Source organism: Pleuronectes platessa, chromosome 3 (genome assembly GCF_947347685.1).
Source record: "Pleuronectes platessa chromosome 3, fPlePla1.1, whole genome shotgun sequence".
Classification (NCBI taxonomy): Eukaryota; Metazoa; Chordata; class Actinopteri; order Pleuronectiformes; family Pleuronectidae; genus Pleuronectes; species Pleuronectes platessa.
Window position 1 is genome coordinate 13,695,260 of NC_070628.1, and position 18,496 is coordinate 13,713,755.

Here is an 18,496-nt window from a genome sequence, read left to right on the forward strand (position 1 = left end):
CAGCGACTCGGTGGCGTAGTGAGATCGTCATCAGGCTAGAAGCTCATAGTGTTTAGCTTGTTGTTTCGAATCCCGATCAAGGATTTTTTACTATTTTTTTTTTTTACCATTTAAATGTATATTGCGGTCTCAACGTGATGCTGACACGGACACATGAACTCGTGAAGGGTTTTTGTAGGATTTTTATTTCAGCAAGACCTTCAGTAGATCACCGCACTTCACACACAGGCGCTTTGTGAAAATGACGAATCTGCCACCGGCTCTTAAAAAACAGCCTCAACATCTGGAATGTCGCCAGAAGCCATGCCCGCCAGTTAAACTGGAACACCGGCACTACGCTGCCGGTGCGAACAGCCAAACTATTTACCATGGGCGAGGAAAGGAGGCGGAGCGCTTTTCACAGCGCTTCTACCTCCGGTGCGTCCCCGGGGTTAGAGGATGATGGTGAGACGTTAATGTATTGTTTTACATTGCATGTGTCACGTCATGATAAATCAGTCTCCTATGTCGCCTGTACCAGGAGCCGCCCCTGTCACTGGTTATCTTGGCTCGCTGTCTGGCCGGTAACCAGCCGTCCGGACCGCTCCGTGAAGAAGGAGGTGGAGATGTTTCTTTACTTGGAATGCGGCCACTTTATTTCTCGGATATACAGCAGGAGCAACACTCGCATCACCTCTAGGTGCTCCGTCACTTCTCCTTATAAACACACTTTTAGCATATTTTCCCACAATACCCTGGTGCTCTACGTCACACACTACAAACTTTCCTTAAAGGGGCAGGCCATACCTGCAACACAACAGCTCTCGGTCTCATATACAGATGGCAAGAGAAAGCAGAGACGCAGACTCAGCAACTACATCCGAGATCCGATGCACCTTATTATTATCTGAGGGATTTTTACACACTGTCTGATAAACATTCCGACAGTAAGGCAAGGGGTAGTGATGGATAAGGTTTTCTTTAACAAGTTAAGTCTTTCATTCTCACTTTTCACCTTAAAACTATGAAATGAACTGAACTATGAACTAGTTCATAATTTAAATGTTGAACTATGAACGTGAACTATAAATGTTTACTTGTATGAACTGAACTTTGAACTCGTTCATGAGATGTGTGAACTTGCACATCATGTGAAATATTTCCCAAACGGAGACTTGTGTAGCCTCATCACATGTCCTGGAGCACCTCAAATAAACTTGAAGTTTCTTGAAGAGCATATTGGATATATGAGGCGCTTTCGATCTGTGAGGTGTCGAAGTGCTTAGAATCTACATTTCCCAAATTTGCCGATGATTGATGGTCAAGCTGTCTTGGACAACCAGCTGAGGACTTTGAGGTGAGATTTGTTGCCTTGATCCAGACTGTGTGCCCTGCTGTATTGGCCTATATAATTATAAGTATCATATCATTATCTGGCTGTCTCATGTAGGTGTCCTGTGTGCTTTTACTTTGAAAACCCCTCCCGGCGGAAGCAGTGGCGGTGGCTGACAGAGACTCCCCAGCTCAGAGAATAAAAGTGTCGTCAGGAGAAGTTGTGAGAGGAGAGTTGTGTTCCGTCCAGCGCAGCTCGATTCCCCAGTGAAGACATTCCGCCGCCAGAGAACAGCAGCTCCGGACACGTTGGTCTCGACGAGGAACGAAAGCAGCGAACACACAAACTTCGTCTTATTCCCTGGAGACTGAGCCTGTCGAGCTGGCAGAGGTAAGCTCACCTAACGGGACCTAGCTACAAGTGCTAGTTGCTGCTGCTGCACACAAACCACACATTTTTCTGCGTTTGGTTGACCCGCACAGGAAAAAGGGAGATGGGCTAGCTTAGATGGTGTGATTGTTCACATTTAGAAGAAGTAGAGAGACTGTGTGCAGCCGAGCTAATGGGAGCTAGCTGGAAGGGGAGTGGGGTAGAAGGACGTGGCTGAGCTGCTGTGAAAGGCTCTCTCTGTTCTTACCAGGCTGGAACGGTGCGACTGGTAACTGGTGTCCAGGTGTCAACCTGAGCCCCACTATAAACTGTAGAAGATGAACCAATCCCACCTTTTCTCACGACGACTCACTTCCTGTACCGGAATCAACCATATGGCGCTCACACTCAATCTGTGTGCTTAGTTAAATGCACTCATTTGGTTGTTAAGCAGTTATGTTCTTCATTCATTGGGGGGTGCTTTGGGGTGATTCACCGTTTATTTAGTCATTTCGTCTCAGTACTGTTGAGTCAGTTCCCCACAACCCACAGCTGTATACGAGTTAAGGCAGAAATCAGTCATCATGAAGGGTATGAGTTATTACAGGAGTGTAGGGTGGATCAGTTTGTACTACATGTACCCAGTGACCTGCCAACTGCATGTAGCACTTACTTATAGAACTTTTTAGTTTAGCTTTTTTTGAAGAAATGTTCCTTCCTTGATTCTTGTTGTTCTGGGTTTGTGCCCTCATGGTTGAATGCACCTATTGTAAGTCGCCTTGGATAAAGGCGTCAGCTAAATGTAATGTAATGTATGTGGTCAGATGAATAGAAAGGCCCTGCACAGCTCAGCATACAGCTGTTACCAACTTGTGTTTCTAATGGGCGGATATTTCACAACACTGAAAAACCTAATTGTACAAAGTTAGCTGTCCAATAAGACACAGAAAACAGTAGTTTTTTGTGACTTAGCAGCTTGAACTAGTAAATGTAAGAAAAATGAACAAAGGTGAACTTATCAGATGTCACCTCACATTTGAGATCTACTCAGCCCTGCGAGGCTCACCGGGTTAATGTTTGATTGATTCAACGGTGGCTTTCGGATTCTCAAATGTGAGGATTTGCTGCTTTTCTCTGATTTATGTCATGTTTGATTGATCATCACTAATAGTATGTGTTAAGTGGTAGTTCTTACTATTCTCATATCTAATTGATGAAAAAATCATCAAATGATTGAAAAATTTATTTGAAGATAAATTTATAATGAAAACCATCATAGTTGTAGCTCTTGTAAAATGTAAGTACTCATGGGGGAAAAAGAGTTTCTGTGTTGAGCAATATGTTAAGAAGAAAAAAAATCTGTCTTTTTTTCTAATGCTTCATGTATTATATGCAAGTCATTATTCTGACTTTATATTTTCCAGATGTTTCAGATAAAAAGGATCTGCTGCATTGGTGCTGGATACGTAGGAGGCCCCACATGCAGTGTGATCGCCCACATGTGTCCGGAGATCACAGTGACGGTCGTGGATGTCAACGAGTCCCGCATCAAAGCCTGGAACTCAGACACTCTGCCCATATATGAGGTTCGCCAAATGTAACTTACCAAGAAGACAAACGCTTTTATAACAGGGGGATTTCTGGTCAAATAAGCAGTGGGTCATATTTTTTGGGAGGGCTGATTCACTGTGTTGTTTCTATTACATTCTTATCCCAACCTGGTGATCCATGAATCTTGAAGGAGCTAGAATCTGTTTCAGTAGTTCTATGGGTGTGTTAATAAATTGATGTGGCTAGGCAGCGGCAACTTTTATACAATATGACTCATTCATGGGCTAAAATGAACATGAATGAATCCCAGACTGTTTTGTAACTTCTCTACGTCAACCTGGCCCACAGGGTATTGCATCACCATGAGTGTGTTGCACAAAGGGCAGTTCATGTCCAGTCACTTTAAACATTTGTTACCAATTGTGCTGTGTTTTTTTTTCTTTCTTTCTTACACATTCTCTGACGCACACTTTCTCTCATTTCCCACCTCCTCCCAATCCAGCCGGGTCTGAAAGACGTGGTTGAATCATCTCGAGGGAGAAACTTGTTTTTCTCTACAGACATAGACTCAGCCATCAAGGATGCCGACCTTGTCTTCATCTCGGTGAGTTCACCAGTTCGCCCCCCCCCCCCGATAACCAAACACCAACACTGTTTCTGCTGTTTGAACATCTCAAGAAAACAAATCGGACATTTCTAACGTCTCCGTTCTCCACAGGTTAACACCCCGACAAAGACCTACGGGATGGGAAAGGGGCGGGCCGCTGACCTCAAGTTCATCGAGGCCTGTGCTCGGCGAATCGTGGAGGTGTCTGATGGCTACAAGATTGTCACAGAGAAGAGCACCGTCCCAGTCCGAGCTGCCGAGAGTATTCGACGGATATTTGATGCCAATACCAAGCCCAGCCTTAGCCTACAAGTGTGTATTAGGACGAATGCGTAACGCTGTCAGATCTGTTGTCGCACGTTTCTGAAGTTGTGTTGTTGCTTCAGGTGCTGTCCAACCCTGAGTTCCTCGCAGAAGGAACTGCAGTGCGGGATCTGAAGGACCCCGACCGTGTCCTGATTGGTGGAGATGAAACGGATGAGGGTCAAAGAGCCATCCGAGCTCTGTGTGCCGTCTATGAACAATGGGTTCCCAAGGCAAAAATCATCACCACCAACACATGGTCGTCCGAGCTGTCCAAACTGGTGAGTGTAGACCTGCAGCTAATGATCGTTTGTATCAGTAGTTTGTTTGCTTCATATTTCATAATCAATAAATAAATATTTTGTTGTAGAAATAAAAATAAAAACCAACATTGTGTGTGCGTGTAGGCAGCCAATGCTTTCCTGGCACAGCGAATCAGCAGCATCAACAGTATCAGTGCGCTGTGTGAAGCCACTGGAGCCGATGTGGAAGAGGTGGCCAAGGCGATTGGGATGGATCAGAGAATAGGCAGCAAGTTTCTCAAAGCCAGCATAGGTAAGTGACATGACTGAGATGTTTACAGAGAGTGTCTGTGTCACTATGTTTGTAGCTGTAAGATGTGCAGTGAGCTTCTACCTCTGTCTCACTGCCTCTCTCGCACTCTGGCCAGGTTTTGGTGGAAGCTGTTTCCAGAAGGACGTCCTGAACCTGGTTTATCTATGCGAGGCCCTCAATCTGCCTGAGGTCGCCTCCTATTGGCAGCAGGTGAGAAATAAACCCCTTTGTGCCTTAATTTTTACTCTTCTTTATGCGTCTATATTAATAAGTGTTAATGCTTTTCCTCAGGTGATCGACATGAATGAGTACCAGAGGCGGCGGTTTGCTTGCAGGATCATTGACTGCCTCTTCAACACTGTGACTGGTAAAAAGATCGCTCTGCTTGGCTTCTCCTTCAAAAAAGACACTGGTGACACAAGGCGAGTCTCTTTTCAGTTTGTTCTGACACCTTTATACCTGTTTGTTACCCTCCAGTTATTTGATTTTCTTTCTCTGTCAGTTGACTAACGAACTTATCACTATTAACAAACTCCCCCTAGAGCCCTGCCAACCCTTGTGTGTAGCCTTTGTACAGACTCAACTGTGGTGAACCATGGCCCTGGTCATTCAGGTGCACCTTTCGCTTACTGGTGTGTTTGTTTAATGTCGCAACTCCAGGGAGTCTTCCAGTATCTACATCTCAAAGTACCTGATGGATGAGGGAGCCAAGCTCTTCATATACGACCCCAAGGTTCTCAAAGAACAAATCATTCATGACCTGTCCCAGCCCAACATCTCCGAAGACAACCCAGAAAGAGGTGAATGTGAAGCTTTCTAAACCACAATGTAAGAAGGTTCCACCTTTTATGATGTAAGCTACGGCGAGATAAATCAAGATGACATGCAACACACTTTGTACAGCATGCACTTCTGATACGATAAAGCTAGCCACTGTTTAAATAAAGAAGTAGAAGAAGAAGTTAGGGCGTTCACCAAAGTGTTATGTTTCCATTACTGCTGGATTGTATATATGATACGATAAGAGTGTTTCTGGTCAGGATAAACTTTGCTATAGTTGCAGATCGTACAATAAATTGTGAGAAAATGTATTTTGAGCAAAGATAAGTTGTATAGAGCTTCAGATATAACTTAAATTCATTGATTTACGTGATGGTTACCAATTATAATTGGTACATATTTTAAGAGGTAATTGAATTCAACAAGTGTTCAGTAATAAATGTAACAAATTACATGGTTTGATGTTCACGCAGAATTCTTTAATTGTTTATTATTTACATCTTCTCAGTGTCGGAGCTGGTGACTGTGACCTCAGACCCGTATGAGGCTTGTCAAGGTGCACACGCACTGGTCATCTGTACTGAATGGGACATGTTTAAGGTCAGAATAACACATTTCTTTTTTACCTTAATAAAACAGCTTCATCTTGAACCAATCTGTAAATATGAATTTTTAACTCACACCACTTGAATTCCAACACAGGAACTAGACTATGAGAAGATCTACAAGAAGATGCTGAAGCCAGCCTTTTTATTTGACGGGCGCAGAGTGCTGGACCACCTCCACCCTCTCCTCCAGAACCTCGGCTTCCAGGTGCGCAGAAGGAAAACACACAGACACACACTCACACTTTTCAAACAACATTGAAATGAACCAGTGAGAAAGTCGGTCCCAATGAAGCTGCTATTATTTTTCTTTTCTTTCTCTCTGTGCAGATCGAGACCATCGGTAAGAAGGTGACAGCGACGAGAATCCCCTACAGCGCTGTAGCCGTTGTTCCTCGCATCGGTGCCACCGAGCCTCCTCCAAAGAAATCCAAAGTCTAAAGCTCCCTCCACCCCCTCACCACACACTCTCTCCACATTCTCTCCCCTTTTTATTGCTGGTGAAAGGACGTTCCCCCTTCCCTCGGTACACACCTTCTCCTCCTGAAGGCGAATCAGCGCGACTAAATGCTCCCCTGCAGTGATTTGAACAAGAGCTTTGTTGAACCAGTGACTAATCATTCCTACCAGAGACTTTTATTCATATCATGTTAAACTGTATTAATCAACCAAACATTTCAGCTTAGTTATACTTGCACGGTCATCACTTTCAAATGAACACTATCAGTGTCTACTTTCCTACAGTAATTACTGTATAATCAAGTATTGTTGATAAATCACAAACTTTTATACTATTTTTAAAAAATATTTTTATAAATCACCTTACTGTTTGTCAATCAGTATGTGTCCTGTCAGTGTCTGTTTTTAACTTAAAGGGCCATTGCAATAAAGCGTGAAGTGTGTCCTTAATTTGTGTCTCGTTTTTATTCACTGAGTTGGAGCTGCAGGATCCAGATCTGACACTACTCAACATCTTTAACTGCTGCTGCTTTCATTTATTATATCATCACATCTACAATTTGAACATCTAGTCTGATGGAGCTTAAATACAACAATTACAGAACGGTTGCCGTCTCTTTTCTCCCCCAACTCTCCTCCCTTCCCCATTTTTCTCTGCTCACCCCAACTGGTCGAGGCAGACGGCCGCCCACATTGAGCCCGGTTCTGTTACTGGTTTCTTCAGGTTAACGAGGGAGCTTTTCCTCCACAGGGGCTCAAGTGCTGCTCAGTGTGGGGACTTTTAAGTTTCTCTACAATTCTGTACAGTTTGGACCTTACTATGTTAAGTGCCTTGAGATACTGCATGTTATGATTTGGCGTTATACAAATATAATTGAATTGGACTGAATCTAGTGGGTCAGAACGTCAGCTGAGTTGAAGGCTCCTTCATATGAGGCCCAGCAGGGATTTGCATCCTCACATTGAAAAGAATGTGACACAGAGCACCTCCAGAAGTGGTTTGAGTGATTGTGCATCCAGACGTTCAGACCTGTACTTAACGCCGACCGCTTGTGATTTGATCACTTAGAACAGATGTTAGTACAAGACGTGAACAGGGTCAGTGAGAAAAGAGTGAAAAGATGAGTTATAATTCCTTTATTTTATTTAAACAACCAGTGGGTGAAATAAAAATCTTTCTTGTCTCGGTGTGAAATTGAACTTTTATCACATTAGAAAAGCGGCTTGAGACCAAATTAATACAGGAATTCTTTGGCAGGCATAGATGTGTTTGAGTAGCAAATGAAACTTCACCTGATGCGAGTAGCCTCGGATCAAAAACCTTGTTGCTTAATTAAATTAAATGAAATTCCTGAAACCAGGTTAACATCAAAGGGCTCGTAAACTGAGCTCGCTGTCAAAGGTCAGTGGCTCTCTACCTGGAGTCCAGGGCCCGAGGGGGGGGGGCGGAGGCTGGATGTGATTTACGGGCCCCTGACCTGCAGAACATGGCAAATTACAGCTGCTGATCACAGCAGGTTGTATTTTCTCCTGTCGGGCTGACGTGGACAGAGTCTGCACCCTGGTTATCTACATGTCTGCAGGCCTCCTACTGCTCCTTCTACACTTTGATCTCCTCCTACATTGAACTGTGGGTCGTCCCAGATGAGCAGTAAAGGACAGTGAAGCATATTGAAAAGTAACAGAATGTTAACATCTCTTCTGTATCCTTATTCAACTTGTTACCAGTCATGAAGACTAACTATGACTAGCAACAATGCATGTCCTGCTAGTAGTAAAGTGTATTCTGTAATTGTGGGTGATTAAAGGTAAAGATGAGGTTTGAGTAATATGAAGGAACAGTCTGTAGCTCTGTGCTTTTCATTCTGCTACGGTCATCTCTGCTTTTCTCTTCTCCAGTAGATTCTTCAGGAAGAACTCGCCTGAGCAAAGAAGGAAAATTAAAAACACCCGTCTCTCCTTCTCCACTTACATTCTACCCTTTTTTACATGATGCTTATGTGCTTGAAGTTGTATTGCATGAAAACCTGATGACTTCAACATGTATTAAGAGTCAGTTGGATCAAACATTTGGCCCCAAAACTATGATCCATTGTGATAAATACTCCCCAAGGAAATCCCATAAGATCACTGTCTGTGCTGCTTAACCCCAGTCCCTCCCCACATCCCTGCATCCCCCTTCAAAATAAAATACAGATCAATGTAAAACTACTCCAGTGTGGTCTATTTCTCTTATCCCATCTAAATTCTAATAATTTCTCTCACAAAATGTCAATCCATCACCTTTCTGTTAAACTGTTTATACCACTCTTTCACATGCATTGTATTTTGGTGAGAGATCCCCTCAAATTATACCACAGGGTATATAAGAAACATATATATATGTTGCCAGTTTGGGTGTACTGTAAATTTGAGAATAAAATATTAATTAAATAAAGACATTTTATTTGTAGCTGTAAACAGCGTATCTCACCTGCTTTGTATGAGGATCGCACCAGTGGTCCGCTGGCTGTGTACATGAAGCCCATTTCAGTCCCAACTTTCTCCCAGTGGGCAAACCTCTCTGGAGTGACGTATTCTTCCACCTAAACACACACACACAGTCAGTTTACCAAATGTGCTGCTCTCTGCTGCCGTGGTAAGTCAGGAGCCCCACACAGAGGTTAATGTGCTCACCTTTAGGTGGCGTTTTGTGGGCTGCATGTACTGGCCAAGTGTGAGACAGTCCACCTCGGCCTCTCGCAGCTCTGCAACATCAGAACAACGGGAAATCGTTGTAGTTTACATCAGATCGTTTCGAGTGTGTATGTGTGACTAGTGAGTGTTCACCACACCGGTCAACGTGTCCTGTATCTGTTTGTCTGTCTCCCCCAGTCCCAGCATGATGGAGGTCTTGGTGAGCACAGTGCGTTTGACCTTCTTGGCGTGTTTAAGAACGCTGAGGGATTGGTCAAAGTTCGCTCTGGGGTCACGCACGTGTCTGAAAACAAGATGGAAGAGAAAAAAATCCTTTGTCACATAACATCAGAGAGTGAAATATACTTTAAACCCACACAGAGGAAATATGTCAAACAGGATCTCTGCAGTGTGTTTGCTGCAGAACATGGAGCATTTTTACCAACCGCAGGGAAATGGCTCTTCTGCATCATCTGCTGGTCAAAGTGTGTATTACTGAGATCCTACTCTGTGACTGACCTCCCTCTTGTGGCAGTAAACATTTATAACACAAAGTAAAAAAACTACACAGAACACTTGCTTAAACATTGTTTGCATTTATGAATTTAAAGCCCCCTTTCACCCAGAAAACGGAAAAAAAGAAAGATTATTTTGTAAATTGAAAGGGAAAACATTAGCATTTTTTTTTAATTCTGGAAATTGCAATAAGAAAAATAGTCAATATAATTTTAAAATGTTTTACTAGTTACCTCGAGAGGAAAGATTTACCACAAATGACTATTAATAGGATTTCCACTAGTATTTAAACATCTCACGAAATCTTTAAATCACAAATAAAGACAGAAAACGTTTGAACTAGTATTACATTTGACATTTTTCAGTGCTTTCAAACAAAATTGTTCTTCTTCTTTACTCAGTATCATTAGACTTGTTTGCCACTAAAATCAAATTGAAGAACTCATGGATTCAACTGAAAATAGATTCTTAATTTATTATCTTATAACAACACAGGAAGTACATAGACACAGAAGGGATATGTCTTGTGTCATTACCTTTGCAGCTCCCGCACGGTCTCCACATTATGAGCGTACACGTCTAAACCTGACAGGGCGATCTTCTCCACTGCGGCCAGGTCGCCGCGGAAATCAGGGGTCAGACATTCAACCAGGATCCGAGAATTTCTGTTTGACGATGAAAAAAGATGTTAGTTTATACATTTTTCACAGAAGGGCACAATAAATCCAAACGTGAGGGGAGAGGTTACCTTTCCTTCAGGTTAGAAACTGTCTTAGCAAAGTGCTCTGCTCCACCATCAGCGATATCTGCACACAAGGGTAGAAGTGTCATTAGAAAGCACTATTATTACCAGAGGTTATAGAGTTAAGAAAATATTATCTTAATGCTTTGAATGAGCTGTACTTTTATAATGATTTAGAAGCTGACAGCCGCCATCTAAAGCAGTCATCAAACTCTGCTCTGATCTTCTGCACAAATCGACTTTAGAAAGATTAATCTTGCAAATGAAATTCATAACAATCTGACATTGGTTGATCTTCCAGCATTGAGAGTGTCACCAACAGCAGGGAGAGCTAGATACACTGGGGGTCAGAGGCCGTTACCATCTCTGTCCACTGAGGTGAGAACCACGTAGTCCAGCCCCCAGGCGGCGATGGCCTTGGCCGTATTGTAGGGCTCATCCTGGTCCAGAGGCGGAGGGCGCCGGGCCGTCTTAACCGAGCAGAACCTGCAGCCGCGGGTGCACGTGTCTCCCATAAGCTACATGAGACAGAGAAAAATGCATCATGAGAGCTTCTCTTGATTTATTCAACATGTGTATTTTTGAATGTTACATCTTTCTATGAAACAGCAAGACCTTATAAACCCTAATACAGGGTATTTAGACAGGGTTTTTTGCTTTAGAAAATCTGGTTGCTTTTCTATAACTGTCAGCTGCACGTGAAGAGTCCCAGTGTGTCAGGAGACTGACCATGATGGTGGCTGTGGCGGTGGCGTACTCTCCTCCTCCCCAGCATTCCCCAATGTTTGGACACCTGGCCTCCTCACACACCTGAGGAAACAGACACACGGTTATTTTACCCAGGTTTTTTGCAGATTCACCAAATCAGATCTTTTTAATACAACAGAGGAAATCATTCAATCATACCAGACAAATTATAATAATATCTATAATTACTTTTTAGGTACATTTATATCATATTTTTGTCAGACCTTGCCTGCTCCAATTAAGTGCCCAGGGGCCTTAATCTCATGTATGAAGTGACTGTTCATATTTCTTGTTTGAAAGTCACAGAAATAAGTTTAAGAAAATACAACATACAAAAAACACGTACTCTCTATGTGTTTTTTGTTTTGTTTCTAGTTTTTTTTTCCCCTTTTTTCTCTTTTTTCTTTTTCCTTCACCAGGAGACAGGTAGGGTTGGGACCTCTACAAGGGAAGGAGGTGTGGTTGGGTGGGAGGGGGGCTGGGGGTGGGGGGTCACTGAAAATTGTAAAATTTGGAAAAATGTGAGCATTGTACAGTATCTCTTTTATGTCCTCATTTTGTATCGTTGATGCTCAATAAACATACCTAAAAAAATCTGAACAAGACAGAGACGACAACAGAGAGACACAAAACAAATATAATGCCCACGCTTTTGCTAAATCAACGCTTGTCCGAATATGAGAGGATGAGCTTGTTGGCACTTGTCACCTTAGAGTCAAAGAATAAAACGAATGTTAACGTCACGTAATGTCAGGTAAATATTAAATATTCATGACCTCGCTGCATGAAAGACTTTAAAATACCTTCCAAGGTATTTTTGGAAGGAACTACATTCAAAACTTTTTAAGACATGAGGTGTCGATGCTCCCGGCCTCTATTATTCCAAGATCACTTTAGAGACGTCTCAATATATCTTTGCACAACACATCAGTTGTATGTATTTTCGAGGTGACTTGAAAGCAGCAGCCTTCACTTGACAACACTAACATATGTGACACTTACTGTGTGCAGGTTGAGGTCTCTCAGTGTGTTCTTCAGCTTGTTGAAGTTCTTCCCAATGGGGATCTCGGTCTTGAGCCATGGGGGAAGACGCAACCTGACGTGACACAACCACAGAGACACTCAGTAAATGTGTAAGAGTGGTATTGTCCCGTCATGGTTTGGACAATACAGCTGTCTGATATGTCCCATTGTGCACTGTGGAAAAATAGCTAAAGATCAAATAACCAGATCATAACAAGCCACCTGTCTCTTTGGCACTGATTGTAAAGTCTGGTCAATCCCTACAAGCATTAGGTTGTCCCACTGAATAATACCCATAATAAATAGAATGGCACTCACTCCTACCTACACCAAGACTGAGCAACAACACACATGATCTGGCACGTTGACATCAATATTGTTTACTGTGCATTGATGAATAACACAATAAATGATCTGTGTATCACGCAACATCAACACATTTCTCTTATTATTTAAAGGTCCAGTATTGTTCTTTTCTTGACCCTACAATGGGCCCTTTGTATTTAAATACTTCATATTTACATCAGGAGTGGGTCCACTCTACAAAGGCCACCATGTTTTTCACAGTAGCTCAGACTGGACAAACTAAACAACCTGAGGTTTTATGACAGCTGAAGGTTTCCACAGGTTCTCTCTCATGTTTGGAAGGGGAGGGTGATGTGAGGGGTATTCAGCTGCAACATGCAACTTCAACACTAGATGTCACTAAATTCCACACACTGAACCTTTAATCTCGTTTTGATTAAACTGAACACAATCTGCATGATACAGTCTGATCTGGTCTTTGGACTTTTCTGATAACCGACTCAGTGACTGAGCTGAGCAGCACGGCTCTCACCTCTCTCCCTTCTGTCGCTTCAGGGTGCCTCGGTACTCCTCCCACTTGTTTTTATCCGACAGGTCTCCAGAGATAAAGTCCTGCAGATCCGGCCCATCGTCACTCAGAGGCTCCTTCTTTGAGTCAGTCCTGGCCGGAGAGGATCTGGCCACAGTGGTCACGCTGCTGGTGTACACCTACACAGGCAGGACCAGGGGTTAGTTCCGCTACATCGGATTCCCTCGGTCTCTTCATACACATCACACACTATCACCAACACAGACTAACAGCCGCTACAGCTGAGTTACACAACATCCAGTGCAGGTTGTGCTTTCAGGCCCGCGACACAGGCTTCCTCTCCACCAAGGGTTCCCACGGACAGATCACACACACGCTGTCCGTGATGTCGACAGGAGAATGTCCGAGTGGAGATACTCACATGTGGGAAACACCTGGGACTCAGCCACCGCTGGTTGGTGGAGAAACGACCTGCGACGCAGCAACTTTGTTTGAGCAGCGCCATGACTTCAGTCAGCAGGAGAATGTCATTGGAAACACAACCCGACGATCGGCTGATCGTGTCTGGGGCCCTGTTCACGTGACGGGGCAGAGTCAGTAAAAGTGAGAACGTCCTGCAAAAAAACATCAGCAACAGATTATATCAACTATAATGAAGGATAACAATATTAAAGACTAATGACAGAAGCTAACAGTAGATATAGAAACGGAAAATAATGTTTTATATCCAGCTACATTGGTTGTATCAGAGTTTCTCCAGCCACCAGATATAAGTCATCTTAAACCTAAAACATGTTCCTTGAACCACTGGGTTATATCGGTTATAATATTGAATTTGATTAAAATTGAACCACCACTAATGTTGTTTGGTCAAATCCACCAGCCAATCATCAACACCCTGTACTTTAATTCACAGAGTAATAATAAGATGATTAAAATAAAGCTGAAGTACTATTTCCCCACTGTGCTTGCTGATCTTGAACGCGGCAGAACCAAACGACAAATATAAATATAAATAAACGTGATATATAATTTAGTTAAACATATACATGTAAATTATCCAGTTTACAGCACAATATTGTTTCCTCACCTTCATTGTTATCGATCTTTACGTGAGTATTTGTGCTTTATCGACAATATCCTATCCATGCGTGGATCGTCTACTAATGCCTGATGACGTTCGGTGCGTGCTCTACAACACCGTGGTGACGTCCTTCCGTCCTCCTTTCCTCTGCTACCGGCGAGGTGAGGATACCCGAGAATCTCCACCCGGAGAATTAATCTAACTCCATCTTTGCAAATTAAACATGTTAGTGTTGCGAATTTCAACCATCACACACATAGGACGATGTATTTCATCCCATGGGCTGTATTTGAACTCTATACGGTCTTAACGAGTAGATATATTAGTTTGTTTGATAGCTGTCTGTTTCCAGGCCTGACGCTGCCGAGGGCCGCGGAAGCTTTGTCGTTATTATTTGTAAAAGTACATTATCGTGTGTTACCGGTTTTCACTCACAGTCACAATCCTGCGGTACACGTGTGATTGTTCAGTAAAAGTTCAACAACAGTCTTGCTAATGTGGCTACAAGTTAGCATTAGCCTCAGTGCTAGCAGATGTATGGCAGTGTGGCTGCAGACACCAATTGAGCACCAACAAGTCACCTAGACCCAGAGTTGTTATTATCTCAGCAGCCTGACAGTACAACATGGATTCAACAGAGTAACACAATTGTCATACCGTGTGCGACCAGGCCCCACAGCCTCTGACACGCTGTGTTTGTCTCCACAGAATGAAGACCATTCTCAGCAGTCAGACTGTCGACATCCCCGACAAAGGTGAGCGTCTTGTCAAAGTGATCCTGTGCATTTGTCCATCGTGAGCCTGAAGTGTCTCCTCACGCCTTCCTCTCTGTTTTGTTGCGGTGGTGCAGTCGAGGTGAGGTTGAAGGGCCGGACAGTGACTGTCAAGGGGCCCCGTGGAAAACTCACAAGACAGTTCAACCACATCAACCTGGAGCTCAGCCTGCTGGGCAAGAAACAGAAGAAGGTAAGAGGCTTGCAAATCGGTCCCAATGCAGGAAACTGTGATTTCGATCAGAGGATGAAATGAGGTTAATGTTAGAGATTCTTTGAAGCGATGGAGGAAAGAAAGTCATTCCCTGCTCCGTTTGCCATTAAGAGGTGGAACAGTTCAGACTCTGTTGCTTTCTCAATCACAGTGTGCAGGTGTATCAACACACAAAGTCTTTAACAATACAATATCTGCTCATCATTAAACTGCTGACCAGCGACTAGAGGGTGAACTCAGTGGAGCCGGTAAACGCCCCAGAGCCAAATGCTCCTGAAATCGGGAGACTTTGTTTTCCAGTGGAACTCAACTTCATATTTAGCATTTAGGTTCTTAGATGCTAGAGAAATTAATCTGATCAACATAGAAGGTGAGAATGTGTCAGTGTTGTGTTTGCAGCTTATTTCTGCCCCCTCCCAAGTGTTACCACAGGATTTAGTACTAAACGATTAAGTCTCATGAGTGTATGAAAACAGATACATGGAGCTTAAATTAGTCTGGAATAAGAAAATGTCTTATCTTTAGAAAATGTTGACATTTTATTTATTTATTAATTGACCACATTGCATCAGCATCAGTCCACTCTAGAGAAAATAACGCATGTCCCTGTTCTCCTCAGCTTCGTGTGGATAAATGGTGGGGAAACAGGAAGGAGCTGGCCACAGTCCGCACCATCTGCAGCCATGTCCAGAACATGATCAAGGGTGTCACTTTGGTGAGACTTCAGTTTGAGTTATTGACAGTGACCAGCGTTGAGCCACAGGCTGACTGTTGATGAATAATTTGTCTTCATGGTTTGACCCAGTGACTAACTCTCCTGTCTGACTGCAGGGTTTCCGGTATAAAATGCGTTCTGTGTACGCCCATTTCCCCATCAACGTCGTTATCCAGGAGGGTGGAACCATGGTGGAGATCAGGAACTTCTTGGGAGAGAAGTACATTCGCCGTGTCGGAATGAGGGCTGGTGAGTCTGCAGAATAATACTGTAGCATCTGTATGGTCAAGTGTTAAAGTAATTTATATTATGGACAAGCTAACAAACAAGCAAATGTGCTGTTGCTGTGTATTTTGGGTGGTATTATGTCCCGATCTAGTAGACTTCAAAATATTATGGATTTTCTCTTATAAATATAACCTGCTGTAATAAACACTATAGACTGAGACCAGGATTAATCGACAGTGTAATGAAGCAGCTCTTCCACTTCCTGTCCATTGAACTGCTTGTTCTACCTGTACTGGACATGTGATGATGATTGCTTCTGTTCCTCAGGGGTTGTCTGTTCAGTCTCAGCGGGCCAGAAGGATGAGCTGATCCTGGAAGGCAATGACATTGAGCTGGTGTCAAACTCATGTATGTGACCTCTTTTCTTTAAGACAGAAATTTCTCTGCATATTATCACACAAACTTGTAGAACTATGTCCGAAATGTATCCTCCTACGTATGAGCCTACATGGACACCTCGTTTCATGTTAATTATAAAGCTCATCAAACTAATGATGAACTTGTGCAGTTAAAGGAAGCACAGATGATATCACAGAAATCTGAAGATGGCATGTGATTGACAGACGGCTGTTACTTCTCCTAAAAATGTAGATTTGTTTCTACAACACCAGTCTGTGCTTCTAGTCCTGTGATGTAGTGATGAATCTTGTTTTCATGAAAAGTCCCCCCCCTTCATCTACTGCTTTACGCAGTAGATTCCCCTGAACATCAGTGGTGTTTACACCGTTCTGTCGTCATATAGCAGAAGAATATTACGTTTCCTGTCAAAGTGTAATATGTAATATTCTTCCTCATTACACTGGGGTGAACTGATGAATGTTGAATCCCTGAATGAAAACTAGTGACGTTGATGTTTAACACCTTTATTCCTCAGTCATTTTTTGTCTAAGATTGTTAGCATTTACCCGTTGACTATGATTTTGAAGTTAAGAGTCACATTGTACGTCCTGACCACACTGCATCTCCATCTCCATCCATCCATCTCTGTATTTACTGTGATCTGTGTGTGTGACGTGACATGTTGCTTATCTCCCCGACCTCTCTGTTTCAGCTGCTCTGATCCAGCAGGCCACCACAGTAAAAAATAAGGATATCCGAAAGTTCTTGGATGGTATTTACGTCTCTGAGAAAGGAACAGTCTCGCAGCCGGAAAATTAAAATTGCCAATCTGCAGTCGTAGAGGTTAGACAACGCCGCCAAAGCCTCCTCTGGGACCTCTTCTGTTTTATTTTTCTCTAAATGTTCCATAACTGTCTTTGTAAAAGCATGTTTCTGTTTCCAGTGTCTACAATTTAAAGTTTTTATGCAATACTTTTGTATGTTAAGTGCGACTACTGTTCAATATGATAACAACAATCCTAGTATTTGCCTTAATTGGCATAACTATTTACAAAATTACCCAGAGCCCCAAATGTCACGATTTCTTCTGATCGGCCAAACAATCAAAAAGTTGATCGATTGGCTTATATTTAGTGCTCATTGGAGAATCTTGAACCAACAAATGACTGAAACCATTGATCAAAAGTTTTCTGGTTTTATTTCTATTCATGGATTTTGTTTCATAAAATGTAGCTATAATATATTTGCAGCTGCAAATTACTGTTCTCACCACAACTTATTACAGGTGTATTCTTCAGTTTTTGGAGGCATGAACTTCTTACACTTGACATCTGGCCCTTGTGTCAGAGAAACTTGATTGTAAACCAAAGATTTCAACAATTTGTTAAAGTCTGATTTAAATGCTAAACTCTTGCTCACTCCTATGCAGTGTGTGCATTACGTGCCTCACTGTGTTTTTCATGAGTTAAACGCATGCATCAAAAATCCTTCAATACTACTCATGTCAGGCCTTGTTAGATTTGGGTTAAACTACTGACATGTTGCATGTGATCTTATTTCCCCTCTAACACTCGTGTCGCCTTTTTCAGCGGCCTTGATTCCAACAGGCCACCAAGGTCCAAAAGAAGGATATCAGGAAGTTCCTGGACGGCATCTACATCAGCAAAAGAACCACTGTGGTGGAGACCGAAGCTTAATACATGTTCTTCTCTGACGACCAATAAAATTACCATCTTTTCCAATGAATCCCTCTGGTTGTTTGTTGCCTTTATTAGACTCTGCTGCAGCTCAATGTTCATGTGACATTAGTTTTAAAATGGAATAGAAATGAAAGGTGATCAGAAACTGAATATCTCTAAACAGTTTATACAAATTGTTAAAATGTGAATGAAATGGATTCTACAACCAAAATAAAATCACAATTTAGTATGTAATTTTAAGATAAGACATGAAATTGTTTATTTTTGATAAATCGCAAGAACAAATTCTGAAACCCAACTTAT

The 18,496-nt window shown here is 42.6% G+C and overlaps 3 protein-coding genes across 4 annotated transcripts; 2 read left to right on the forward strand and 1 right to left on the reverse strand.

Moving 5' to 3' along the window:
* The first annotated feature begins 1,462 nt into the window (after nt 1-1,462).
* ugdh (UDP-glucose 6-dehydrogenase) lies at nt 1,463-6,991 on the forward strand. Its single transcript, XM_053418293.1, has 12 exons — nt 1,463-1,702; nt 3,106-3,267; nt 3,735-3,836; nt 3,951-4,151; nt 4,226-4,423; nt 4,550-4,697; nt 4,813-4,907; nt 4,989-5,119; nt 5,358-5,497; nt 5,986-6,077; nt 6,180-6,290; nt 6,413-6,991. The coding sequence occupies exons 2-12, from the start codon at nt 3,106-3,108 to the stop codon at nt 6,521-6,523; spliced, it is 1,491 nt and encodes a 496-aa protein (XP_053274268.1). The 5' UTR covers nt 1,463-1,702; the 3' UTR covers nt 6,524-6,991.
* Nucleotides 6,992-7,663: 672 nt separating this feature from the next.
* Nucleotides 7,664-13,659, reverse strand: lias (lipoic acid synthetase). The gene is made up of 11 exons (XM_053418292.1): nt 13,502-13,659; nt 13,084-13,259; nt 12,225-12,318; nt 11,205-11,285; nt 10,837-10,993; nt 10,482-10,539; nt 10,270-10,398; nt 9,376-9,521; nt 9,218-9,288; nt 9,015-9,126; nt 7,664-8,463 (listed from the first exon to the last, which is right to left on the reverse strand). Exons 1-11 carry the CDS (start codon nt 13,583-13,585, stop codon nt 8,402-8,404), a joined length of 1,170 nt encoding a protein of 389 aa, XP_053274267.1. The 5' UTR covers nt 13,586-13,659; the 3' UTR covers nt 7,664-8,401.
* Nucleotides 13,660-14,256: 597 nt separating this feature from the next.
* Nucleotides 14,257-18,239, forward strand: rpl9 (ribosomal protein L9). Of its 2 annotated transcripts, none has more exons than XM_053418295.1 (8): nt 14,257-14,325; nt 14,873-14,919; nt 15,015-15,130; nt 15,771-15,866; nt 15,983-16,115; nt 16,422-16,502; nt 17,206-17,336; nt 18,083-18,239. In XM_053418295.1, the coding sequence occupies exons 2-7, from the start codon at nt 14,874-14,876 to the stop codon at nt 17,310-17,312; spliced, it is 579 nt and encodes a 192-aa protein (XP_053274270.1). In that variant the 5' UTR covers nt 14,257-14,325; nt 14,873; the 3' UTR covers nt 17,313-17,336; nt 18,083-18,239. The 2 variants fall into 2 exon arrangements, with proteins under 2 accessions (XP_053274270.1, XP_053274269.1); XM_053418294.1 differs by having other exon boundaries at nt 14,296-14,389.
* The last annotated feature ends 257 nt before the right edge of the window (nt 18,240-18,496 follow it).